The sequence below is a fragment of the Cibotium barometz genome, chromosome 13, assembly GCF_041138505.1.
Source record: "Cibotium barometz isolate CiBa-2024 chromosome 13, ASM4113850v1, whole genome shotgun sequence".
NCBI classification, from domain to species: Eukaryota; Viridiplantae; Streptophyta; class Polypodiopsida; order Cyatheales; family Cibotiaceae; genus Cibotium; species Cibotium barometz.
The window spans coordinates 41680286-41692689 of record NC_141058.1 but is presented as its reverse complement, the minus strand read 5'-3'; the positions used below and the strand labels follow the sequence as shown (position 1 = coordinate 41692689).

Genomic DNA, 12404 nt, shown 5'->3' with positions numbered 1-12404 from the left:
GTCATATTGTAGGTCAGCACATGTCGGCCACCCTACTACTGGTCCAGATGGACTGAACCGACCACATCACCCGACTGGGACAACAGTAGATAAAATCCCATAAGTCTCAACGCCACTTCTAGGCTCATCTGTGGTCATTTGGATGCCCGTTCGGGCCCCACAACCTGAGGACAAGGTATCCTAGGAAGATCGGCTTCTACCCAAGTGCAAGGCTTATGGACCTGCACTTAACATACATCCTACTTGGCATAGTGCCAAGTCTACATAAGGAGTCCCATAACCATCCAGCCACCTATGGCCAACATCCAGTGTCTAAACTAGGCATTGTCGAGCACCCAGGCATGCTCAATACACAGCTACTCCTCATAAAGGGGGCCTTACAAATTAGAGCAACCCATCACCTGCAGAGACACAATGGTGAGGGTGGAGCATTGATTTTCAATAGATAATTGTCAAAGTTAAGTAGGAGGTTCTTCCTAGGTTGATCCCTTGTAAAACGACCATACACAAAGAGATTTTATAAGGATAGAGACCATCCAGACCACCCTTGTCCTCTGGGACTATAACAATCTCCCAACGAACACGTGCTCCCTAAGTTTCCCCACACATGACCGTGAGGAGTACCAGCAAGGATCTATTTGCCAAGTTGTGACTAGAGATGGTGGAAACGTTCCAGCAGCTAGTGGGGTTAGCACAGCAGTCTGGTAGAGAAAGGGAGAACAGCCTGGTTGGGCTGCAGGGTTCACAGCAGCCAGCAGTTCACAGAAAGAAGCGCACAACTTGTATGTGCGCAGGAGCATGTTCAGGAACCACTCTAGAGTCTAAACCAGACCTGATGTTGACTTTTTTTTAATGGTGTCACTCTTTCTGGTCTCCTTTAAGTGATGTATACATTAACACATGTAAAATCATGTAATTATGAAATTCTATGAGCTCAATCTCTACTATAATGCATGTTTGCTATGGATAACTTGTTTTGTGTGTTTTCTTGTCCTTGGTTTTTGAATTTGAGCTGAGATATGTGGCGTTCTGAAATAATTCTCAGGTTTGCATCAAGCAAGCTTTGGCACATTGACCAAATGGTGAACTTAATGTGTGAGGTAAGACTCATACTCATTTTGGTGCTGTGCTGTGTTTCATTAGGTAGTGTTAAGAAAATAATTTTGCAATGAACCACCTTTAGTTTTCTTGGTGTGTGCTTGAGTGTTTTGGTTTGAAAGGACTTCATGCATTTCTAGGAATGGTCTGAAAACAGAGATCCCGATTTAGCTTGAGAATGCTAGAAAAATATGTGTGCTTGCAAGCATTTCTTCTTGCCAGCACATTTGGTATGTTATTAATCTAGAGTGAGGCTTGTAAATTGAGTTCAAGGTCCTATATTGCATCCCTTGATCCATGGCTTCAAACCTGCTCTCTATGGTCAGGGTGAGTGTGCTGGCCTAAACTTCATGAGCATCTATATGGAAGTTTTGTGACAGCTACATAACCCATAGCTTTCTCAGAGCATGTGTATAAACCCTGCTTGAATTTGGGGCCCCAGATTGGTTGAGATCACCCTACAGTCTGGGATGAGGAATTTTTCTTCTGGCTTCTAGTGGTGATTTTGTATGGTCAATTCATACTTAATAGAAGTCTCCTTACTGCACACAAAAAAAAAACCTGAATTACTTCCCCTATCTGTGGATACATTTAGTTTTATATGTCAATGGATATAAAGGTACTGGATAATTCACGGGATGCTCATTATATTGAGAGATTGGACTCCAGAGATTATTTTTGTGGGATATGGCTAATTTCCAGGTGAACCAATAGTTTCTTTTCTACGAACTTTGAAATTTGATGAACATGTTTTAGTTTAAAGAAGGGAATATGTTATGTGCTCAAAGGCCGTAACTAAGGTGGCTTTATTTATAGGCATATTATATTGGGCTCAATGTAAAGTGACTTAAGTATGCTTTTAACAGCAGTTGCTTTTATTATTAACTACAAGCCTATATAAGTGAGTGGATTGCATATAATTAAGTTATCTCCAGTTGGGAGAACTTGCAGGAGATCATGACCTTGACCAAGCCAGGATCAGCCTTGGACAGTGGGCTCTGGCGGTATGGAACACCAGGGTGTGGGTAAAGGGCAGGGTCGGTGTAGATCTAACCTCAAGTTTTGGGGTGCTCCAGATGGAGCTACAATTGGGTGGTGGTGAGCTTGCAGAAAACCCTTCAATTTGGTCTTTTATGTGCAAGATTATGCAAGATTGTGATTTGAGGGCTTTCTATGGACTCAGGAGGGGCTCCAAATGAAGTGCTTGTTTAAGGCATTGCATCAACACAATACATGTGAAACACCACCACCATGCAGCAAAATAGATGGTGGAAGCTACTACCACCTAGGACATCTTCAAAATCTTGGCAGCCATTTGCCAAGGCTCATTACTTTCTAGAGAGGAGTTACATGGTGATCTAGAAACATTGATGTAAAAGGTAGACTAGTTCCATTCTTTTCATTAGCTACATTGTGCCATATTTTGAAAATTTATATTCAAGAATTTAAGATATTTGCATACTTTTCAAGATGTTTGGACCATTAACACATGCCCTTGATATTTTGTCAGGCAGGGGAGTTTATTACAAATGAATCAATACATACATTGATTGTCATTATAAGCAATACACCTGAGCTTCATGGCTATACTGTTAGGTTGCTTTACCGGATGCTCGAAGGGTGGAGCAGTCAGGTGATCCCACCATTATTGTTTTTTTGATCAAAAATTGTTTCCAAAGGTTGCAAAAGTTTCAATCAGAAATTATTTATATGGTTGCACATCCCTCAGTAGTAGTTCAAGTCAAGCCAGATCTCTGTGATGAACACAAAATGTTACCTCCTCCATAGTGGTGAGAGAGGATTCGTTTAGGATTGGAGTATCCTGAATAAAATTTTTAGCAGCATCTTGGAGGGCATCTCAGAGGAAGTTGTGTTACCTCCTCCATAGTGCTGAGAGAGGTTGCATTTAGGATTGCGAGTATCCTGGATAAAAATTTTAGCAGCATCTTGGAGGGCATCTCGGAGGACACCACATTGTACAGGAGTTTCTCACCTGAGTGGATCCCAGATAACTGCTAAGACGTATATAACTGCTATAAAAAATTGACCAAGTATAACTGCTATATGTGAAAGTTTTGCTACCTCCTCCATAGTGCTGAGAGAGGTTTGATTTAGGATTGGAGTATCCTGGATAAAATTTGAAGCAACATCTCAGAGGTCACCACATTGTACATGAGTTTCTCACCTGAGTGGATCCCAGATATTGCAGACACAGGCTGATACAGAGAGTATGAGGGGAGCTCTTTGCCATTTTGTTTTCTATGTAAAAGCCCTACCTCTTTCTCTTTGTGCCAAGGCGATTAATAGCACAGGGTACACGTTGGAATACGATGACGTAGTGATTGCGAAAAGATGAACACCATGAATGTATTGCTGAAGAACAAGCGATTACAATGATCTCTCTCTCCACCTATGTTGGGCTCAGGCCCTTCAGTTGGTGGATGAGCTCCTCACCAATGTGCTTCAAGTGACTTTCATGAGGGAATTGTAAATACAAGACCAACTACACCAATTAAGGCTCATGTCCACACATGATTGTCCACTGGCTTGCCCAAGTCCACTAGAACAGGTTCCACACATAATGCAAGCTTGTGTCCACATGCCCAAGCTTTGTAATGTATACAGGACCACACCTCCTAGTCAAGCAAACACACAAGATCTTGGACTAGACCGTCTCCCAAAGGATCTCACAATATGGAGATGTTCGTCACACATCCAAGCAAGACACCCTCTCATTATCTATTTGGTTGTGAAGTCAATGTAGATATGCCGTTGCCGATGCTCCTCCGGATTTCTTCAGTAAATCTCTCCAGGAGATCTCTCCAGTAACTCTAGAGAATCTCTCCATGCACGTATCTAGATATAAAATCTGCTCGAAACCTTCTTCATGTCCTCCTCAAGTACAATTGTCCCAATGTGGACTCGCAATCCCCCTCTTGATATCAACACCCCATCAATGACAATGTTCAACTCTTTCAGAACACTCGGGAGACACTTGCCCCTTTGTTGGAGACACAACGAGCAATCCATTTTCTTGTGCATGAAGCTTGCATACTTCCACATCTCGAAGTCCGCACACCACAGTTGTCAAAACGTCCAACGGAATGGAAACGACAACCCTCAAAGTGTTTTGAAAACTGCAAAAAATGAAAACGGAAATGGATTCCAATGCCATGTCATAGGGTTAGTTGTATTCCATAGACATGCTTACATGCACAAGTAGTGCAAAATTATAACTTATTTGAAGGTGCACCACAATGGCAATGACACAGTTGCACTTGGAATGGCGCTCTTGTATTATATCCTTGATAGCTCCAATCACACTCATACTCGTCTGCACACCATCACTGCCACATCACCAAGCCACTACCTTTGTGCTAGCTTTTCCGGGCCATACCACACGCTGGTGTGAGGGCATCTCATCCCAAGCTGCTTAGCACCATCCAGCAAGCATTTAAGCCACCCAAACATAGCATCAAACTGCCTGGACAAAACTCCACGTGAATGGGCTCCAAGATCAATGATGACCGGGTGCTTGGTATGGACTCTTGGCCACCCGTAATGTGATGAAGCCCCAGTCTTGGTGTGAACCACCCACTCCTCAGCAGTTCAGGTGTATGCAGACTGTGGGGAAGGAGGCACACAGGCCGGCATGCTTGAAGAGGAGTGTGTGGGTGGGTGGGGTGGGGGAAGTTGGCTCTTTTGGTAAATGGGAGCTCTCCTTGGGAGATTTTGGTAGGCCATGTGATTGGCGAAATTGTCAGATGCCCTTAATCTACTCAAGTGATTATAGATCGTCATCAGTCGTGCAGACCCCCAAAGATAGGAAATTCTCTACGACAAGAAATTCTACATTGGAGTCGAGCATTTGATTGTCCACTTGCTCTACGCTCTCCAAGAAAGGCATGCTTCTTGTCCACAAAGGGGATCTACTTGTGTCAAGATGTTATCACCAATGAAAGAAGAGTAATGTCTTTTCCAGAAGCACAGCAACACTGGCATTTGGGCATGCATTGCAGACCCACTAATTAGAGAGCGGCTACATCCATTTGGTGAGTTATTTGATGACCCTATTGAAGGGCGGCTTGAAGATTGGACTTTGCAAAGAATGGAACATGGACCAATTTCTAAAGTCCCTTTATCACAACTCACTGCTTCTAGATTGTATCGATGGATTCTCCCAGAATCATGGTTTTCTGATTATGCTAATCATCTTTAGGGAATCCATCAAACCACAAAATGGTGGAAGCAAAATTTGCATAAGATTTGGGACAGCAATCTACCTTTGAAGCAAAAAGTTTTCATGTGGAGATGTATTGCTGGAGTATTCCCCATTGGAGAATTTTTGGAAAACAGGCATACTGCGTCTGCTTAATGCCCTTCTTGTTGGCATCATCAGAAGGAAACTGTGGCATTTATTTTGGTATTTTCCTCCCACAGGTAGTGGGAAGTTCCTGCTGCATATCTTCATGTTACAGTTCCCCCAATCATTTTATGAGGAGGGTCTTGCGGATTGTGCCCTGCAAGTATATACAGACCATGACTCTAGCTCAAGATACTCCTCTGAGCTCTCTTCAGACAACACAGCCTGGTGGTAAATTCAGCTTGTCAGGTTGCTAGCATGGCAAATATGGAGGTCTAGGTGCAGAAAAGGATGACATTCAAACAAATCACACTATCTGAAATAGAATGTAGGGGAATAGGCCTTGTGGAAAATTCATTCATGAAAGTATGGAACCATGGCATGTTCTTCACTCCATCTCTTACTAGACTCCATCTGCGCTTCCAGAATCCTCACTGGCTATGCCAAGAATTATATATTAGGATCTTTCCTTCATATAGGGGGAGATGACTGTTTTTTTTAAGGAGATCATTTGATTTGGGGGCTTGACCCTTATGCTATACCTAATAGAGGACTCATATTTTAGAAATCTATGCTTCATAGAAACACCAGCCAAATGGCGATCTGGTGTTCTGGATCGGCTCTAGAGACTACCATCCATGACTTCTCAAAGTAGTAGGAACAGCTCAATTTCCATCAGCATAAGAGATGAACCCTCTCGATGAATTTTGTCATCTCAGCCATCAGGCACATTGTTTACTGAGAATGTTCCATATCAGGTTGTAAAAGGAAAGGTTAACTATAGGAGGGCATGTTTGCTCTCAGATACACATTCAAGTGTATGGCTAGTGCTGCAACGGTTTAAGAGCTAGGAGTTGATGCACTAGGTCTTGACTATGCCTTTCAAGTGTGGTGAAAGCATTACCGTGTCGTGTTAGTTGGGTATTCTTGAAGACTACATTGATGACAGGAGAAAATTTACTTAAATTATGTCTTTAATCTACTCTGTCAAAAGCTCTGCAACTCATTTTAGTGAGTCACACAGATGTTACGTGGTGATGATTTCCTTACGCATCTTTATTGCATGTGCCAATCTTAATCAGGAAAGTCTTGCTTTGGTGGCAATTTGGTGCATTGGGGAGTATGGTGAGATGCTTATAAATCATGCCGGAGAGCTGAAGACAGAGGATCCAGTGACTGTTGAGTAAAAAATTCTTGCGACTCCATGAGTCCTAAGTGCTGGCATGAGAAGTCTTTACAGCAGAAGCAGTCCATCCTGAACCCAGACTAAGAAAAGATTATGTTCTTTGCAGATCACTGAGCTAGAAGTCTTGGATACTCTGGAAGAGATTTCCAGTAACTTTTGGGCTAGTACCAGCATTAAGGCGTTTCTTCTTATATCTCTATTGAAGCTCTCTTCTCGTTTTGATTCATGCACAGAGTAAGAGAAAACTCATCCTGTCTCTCTTGTCTGTTGAAAACACACCTTACTGGGTATATGGGTTCTCTGGGAGTCTTTTTGAGCGAAACCCCATCCTGCTAAGTTACATAAATATTGCTATGCTATGATAGAAAAATTCAGGAGTTGATCTCAAAATACAAGGACTGCTCGTTCCTTGAGCTGCAACAAAGGGCTGTGGAATTCAATGCTGTATTGACAAAGCATCAAAATATCAGGTTTACAAATAAACTGCACATGCTGCCAGATTTGGCAGCTCTTCATCTAATTTTAAAATCCAAAGAACCATCCTGTAGTTATCAAAAAAGAGTGGTTTATTTTGCGTAAACTATGCATTTTGAGAATTGAATGGTATTCTTAACTCCCAGGAATACGCTTGTGGAGAGGATTCCTGTGCTAAACGAAACTGTCTATCAAAGTAATAGAGCTGATCCTGCGGTTGCAGCTCTTGGTCCCACAGCTAGAATTGCCTCCCCACCTCCCTTTAGTGAGAATCTTAGTGCATCTATGATGACGAGTGTAAAACCGGCCACTGTGGATCTCGTGAACCTCCTGGATCTGAATATTGAGAAAGAGGCTCCAGACTCAAATATTGTAGGGGTCAATGTTTTGCAAGACTTTCTGGACATGGATTCTAAGACCACCTTAAAATCTGTACCATCTGAAGGTTTTTCCTTGCACTGGAACGTAGAAGTAACCTATGTAATGAAAAAACTCTGCTGCGTTTCTGTTTTTGTAATTGAATGGAGTGTGGTTTTCAAGGTGACGTAACTTTTATGCTGACTAAGACATCACCTCATGTCCAAAAACTTCTTTAGGTTGGATGGCGATCCATGCCCAGATGTAGAACAGGTTGGTTACTGTCAACCAATTGGTTTTGCACCTTTTACAGTTGGTGCAGGTGGGTTTTGGGGGGGGGGGGGGGGGCGTGGGGGCGTGGGGGGGCGGGGAGGTGGGGGGGTGGGTGGGGTGCGGCGCTCTTCTTTCAATGAATCACAGAACCCTGGCCCATCCTATCATCATGTATAACACATTGTGTTGCTGTTACACACCCATTGCAAAAGGCAAGAGTAGCCACGTAGGGAGCAGGCTGCCCCAAATGGAGAAAGAAATCCTTTTTCCACACTGTCATGTCCTCCTTTGTGAATAGCAGAAAATCTTGCCCATTGTTCTCAGACTCCTTCCTCTGGTTTCGTTCACGCAAACCCTAACATAGGAGAACACTCCTCAGTGGCAGGAATCCACACTTCTAGAGTGTTTCCAGTGTTGCTGATATAGTTGGAAGGAGAACTTTTGCGGCTGGCCGTTTTTCAATCTCACTAACTTACTGGTCTCCATCCCTGTATGTATAAGGCTCGTAATGGGCTCTCTCTCTGTTGAACTCTTAACCCTGCTAAGCTCAAGGTGTGCTTTTCTTAAATTCCTTGTGAAAAGGTCCTTGTAATACAGACATGAAGTGGAAGCTTTAAAAAGTTGGGCACAAGGGAAAATATGGGCTAATGTTTTTCTTTGGCAATATGTAGGTAAGCCTATAAAGGCTGAAGACCTTTTGAATCTGCTATCCACTTCAAACATACGGCAAGATGCTTCGGTTCCCTTAACTACTGGACCTCAAACGTCCATTCTTAACTACAAAGAAACTTCTTCTCCGTCTGCACATATACGATTTTCTGTAAGTACTACCCCAAGCTCTCCAATTTTAGACTTCTCTTCAGATACAAATATCGGACAGAATGCTTTGGAACCTCTTGGAAACGAACAGTATGGAGATATCTACTCAGCACAAGGTGCAGTTTCATGTGCTGCTAATCGGAATTTGGGCATTTAATAAAGACATTTACACATACCTTCTAGTTTTAAAGTAGAGAAAACTTGTGTTTTATGGTGTTTTTTGTCTTATGATCTAGAACAATTTCACAGGCCCCTTGTTCCCATCAATTGTCGTGCTTCAAACCAGCCGATTGAAAGTGTTATTTGACTTTACAAAGCCGGCTCACAACCCTCAAGTTACGATAATCCATGCAACTTATTTGAATAGTTCCAGTGATCTATGCACTGATTTTATGCTACAGGCTGCAGTACCTAAGGTATGTGCTTTCTTTGATCTTTGCCATGATCTCATAAACAAATGAAGCTTGTTGATAACTTTCAATTGCTGTCCTTGCAGTTCTTGCAACTGAAGTTGGATCCTGCAAGTGGCAATGTTCTTCTCCCGAATGCGAATGGAACCATAACCCAAAACTTGACGGTCACAAATACTCTACATGGGCAAGTGAGTTTCATCTTCTATTGTGTCCCCTATGCTTACTTCATACCTTTACAAGTGCACTACATTAGGCTGGTTACAGAACATTCTCCGTCTGTGGGACGATCTATGAGTTGGATGGCCGTGCATCCCTCACTGATGGACAAGATTGCCTGTCATCCCTCACAGGCGGCCAAGACTCTGACTGGGAGATGTGTTCTATTACCAGGCTCAAAAATGCCCTATGAAATGTAGAGGTCTAGGTAGAGATTGCAAATCTCGTCTTAACACAATTTGCTCACATATGCAGAAACCTCTGATGATGAGAATAAGGATCAAAAATGCCCTATGAAATGTAGAGGTCTAGGTAGAGATTGCAAATCTCGTCTTAACACAATTTGCTCACATATGCAGAAACCTCTGATGATGAGAATAAGGATCACATACAAGGTGAATGGGCAAGAGATTGTTGAGCAGTCTCAGATTGAAAATTTTCCATCAGGCCTTTAGAAAAGGTGACCGTCTATATCGTCTAATGTTTTGAATGATTTTGTGTATCTTTTCACATACTAGGCATATTCACAACTTTTTGATATGGATTCATTTATGTTTCTTGAAGCCAACAAAGCCAACATTGAGAAGGCAATGGCAGCTTGGTCTTTGTTTGCGAAAGCTTCTGGGTTGCATATAAATACCCAGAAGTCAGCCCTTCTTAGTTGCATAGAGAGAGATTTACAGGAGCTTGGTTGGTAGGGTCATGTTGTGCCGCGTGGGACCATTGTACATCACTTGGGTTATCCTATTGGGGTGGATGTCACCAACAAACAACTTTTAGAATGGATCTCAGGCCATATTGGGGATAAGTTTGTGTACTGGAAGTCTCAAGCATGGCCGTTTCACACCTGGCCATATGCTAGCTATGCTTCTTATTTCTTGCCCTTACTTCCTTGGTCTCAAAAGGCTTTAACAGCTCTAACCCAGCCGCTTCAATTCATGTTGTGGAAAAAGAAAGGCAATAATCTAGGGTTGACTTGGGTTTCATGGTAGCATATTACCACCCCGAAGAGATTGGGAGGGGCAGCTTTGTTGGATGTTTGGGTGCACCTTCTTGCCCGTAGGTAGACTTGCTATGTGTGTTGATTCCCAGCCATGGATAGACATGACTATTGCATTTTTGGAGGATGTGGGTATTGTACATGGACCCGGGTTTTGCATCTTGGTGGGATGTTCTAAATGTTTCACAATCTCTGCGTGTATCACAATCTGTGCGTGTATCTGCTTCTCCTCTATTGGATCATTTGGTTGAATCATGGCAGGAGGTGTTACGGTTCACTTCTTGGAGACCTCCAAATTCTCGTCTCGTGTGATGAGAACTCCCCGCTTGCAGAGGTGTTGGCCACCTCTCGTGTGATTACTTGGCCATAGAAGAATAATTGTAGACGGCAATTCAATCGTATGGCGAGATTGGGTGTTGTGAGGATGTCTGATACTTTGTCGCCTGGGCGGCTGCAAATGTTATCATTCTGCCAAGCTCGTCATAGATTTTGTGTCCCGAGGTTACAAGTGTATTTGGTTGCAGTTGCAGCAACAAGTGCAGTCTTTGGGGTGCCTTCCTAGGATGGATTCTTCTCATGCATGGGATGATTGGGTGTTGGGTCGCAAGACCAAGCTGTTGAAGGCTTCCACTAATGTTGTATATCATCTTTTGGTCCAAGAGCAGAGATGGCTTGCAACAAAAGCTAATAAAGTATGGAATGTTAAGAAAACGGCCTCCTGGTGGAAGCGCATCCTATTCAATGGTTGGCATTCCAAGCTTCCTTTTCAGGGCAAAGTGTTTATTTGGCGAGTCATGGTTGGGGGCCTGCCTTTGGCCACTGCCCTTCGGCGTCGGCGGAGACTTTCGAATGGCAACTATTTCTTCTGCCCGACTTGTCCAGAATCTAGTCGGCACAGGTTTATTTCTTGCCTGGTGGCTCACCAGATATGGGAGTTCATCTCTTCAGTGTGGCAAATGGTGATTGGACACACTTTGTCACCCAAGCAGCGGGTATTTGGACATGATCAGCCCGGGGGAAACAAGAGGTCTTCTTTGTTTTCTTTCGATGGTTGGGTCCTTCTTTGTTTTCTTTTGATGGTTGGGTCTTTGGCATAATTGGCTCATGCGAAATGCTTTCATCTTTGATTCACAATCAGGGGTGAAAGGTCATGTCCAGCGCGTTCGTGGTCTATTGCTTTGGCAAGTTTCTTCTTTGATCAATGCACATGTTATCACCAGGGCGCAAGCTGACCCTTGGTTACATGCTCTTCATACGGTGGGCATGCCTCATGTGGCCTTTTAGTGTGTGTAGTCTGATGGCCTCTATGTACATGTTTGTATAGCTGGTCATGTGACCTTTGCTTTGTATTACATTTTCTTAATCTAATCAACCAACCATTATGGAAAGAGAGAGAGAAAGAAAGAAAGAAGAAAGTTACATTAACGTCTACGGAAGACCCCAAGGGCCTATGAGATCAAAAGTAACACAATGGTACCATGGATATACTGAGCCATGGAAAACTGAAAGAAAAAGTAAAATGAAAACTTCTGACAGTACATGTGATTAGCAAATGATCGTGTGTAGAGTGAGATATGTTGTGATCAGCTAATGACGATACCCGCGTCGGCCAGAACCGATCTGATGGTGGAGTGAATGTCAAGCCTTTGTGATGGGAGCGTGATGTGTCAGCAGGGAACCTCACGAATCTGTCTCTGTGTGGTCGAGGGTCCTAATGCTCTGGGTCAGGGATGTTTGGCTCACATAATGGATCAAGCTCTCTCGCTAAGAACTCTGGGGCATGGAGCTAGAGCGTGGGTATGGGTTGTGGGCTCTGATGTCATAGTAGAGGAACTATTGTGGGCAGTGGATTCCAATGTGGATGTATGTACCACAAAGAAATCTGTGATGGCTCTCTGTGAGGTATCATGTCAGAGCCGGGGCTGTCTCTCAACATGCTGCCTCAACACTACATCCCTGTGTCGTCTGAGCTCCATCAAGTACATGCCCAAGCACCTCTAATCCTCAAACTGTATCACCCGTGGGAGTGGTCCGAATCCCTCTCGGAAGAGGCAGTGGAATCTCCCCCGTATCTCATAGTAAATCGGGCAAGTGAGCATATAATGGTCCTCATCCTCTACTGCTTCTGTGATGCATATTGTGCATGTCCTCTCCTCATGTGGGATATCATCAGCTCTGCCAGCCTCTACTCTGAGGCGGTGGGAG

The 12404-nt window shown here is 43.4% G+C and overlaps 1 protein-coding gene across 6 annotated transcripts in view; it reads left to right on the top strand.

The window, feature by feature from the left end:
* The window catches only part of LOC147632694 (AP-1 complex subunit gamma-1-like), a 143939-nt gene that overhangs the window by 113872 nt on the left and 17663 nt on the right, over positions 1–12404 (top strand). For 4 of the 6 annotated variants that reach the window (XM_086807513.1, XM_086807517.1, XM_086807516.1 and 1 more), the window contains 10 exons: positions 1046–1100; positions 2609–2731; positions 6544–6639; positions 6754–6881; positions 7013–7117; positions 7268–7566; positions 8423–8686; positions 8820–8986; positions 9067–9171; positions 9559–9659. In XM_086807513.1, coding sequence (XP_086663639.1) covers positions 1046–1100; positions 2609–2731; positions 6544–6639; positions 6754–6881; positions 7013–7117; positions 7268–7566; positions 8423–8686; positions 8820–8986; positions 9067–9171; positions 9559–9654 — 1438 coding nt within the window. In that variant the 3' untranslated portion in view covers positions 9655–9659. Of the gene's footprint in view, positions 1–1045; positions 1101–2608; positions 2732–6543; positions 6640–6753; positions 6882–7012; positions 7118–7267; positions 7567–8422; positions 8687–8819; positions 8987–9066; positions 9172–9558; positions 9660–9763; positions 10047–12404 lie in introns of those variants that run through there. The other 2 variants (XM_086807515.1, XM_086807518.1) reach the window with 2 other exon arrangements.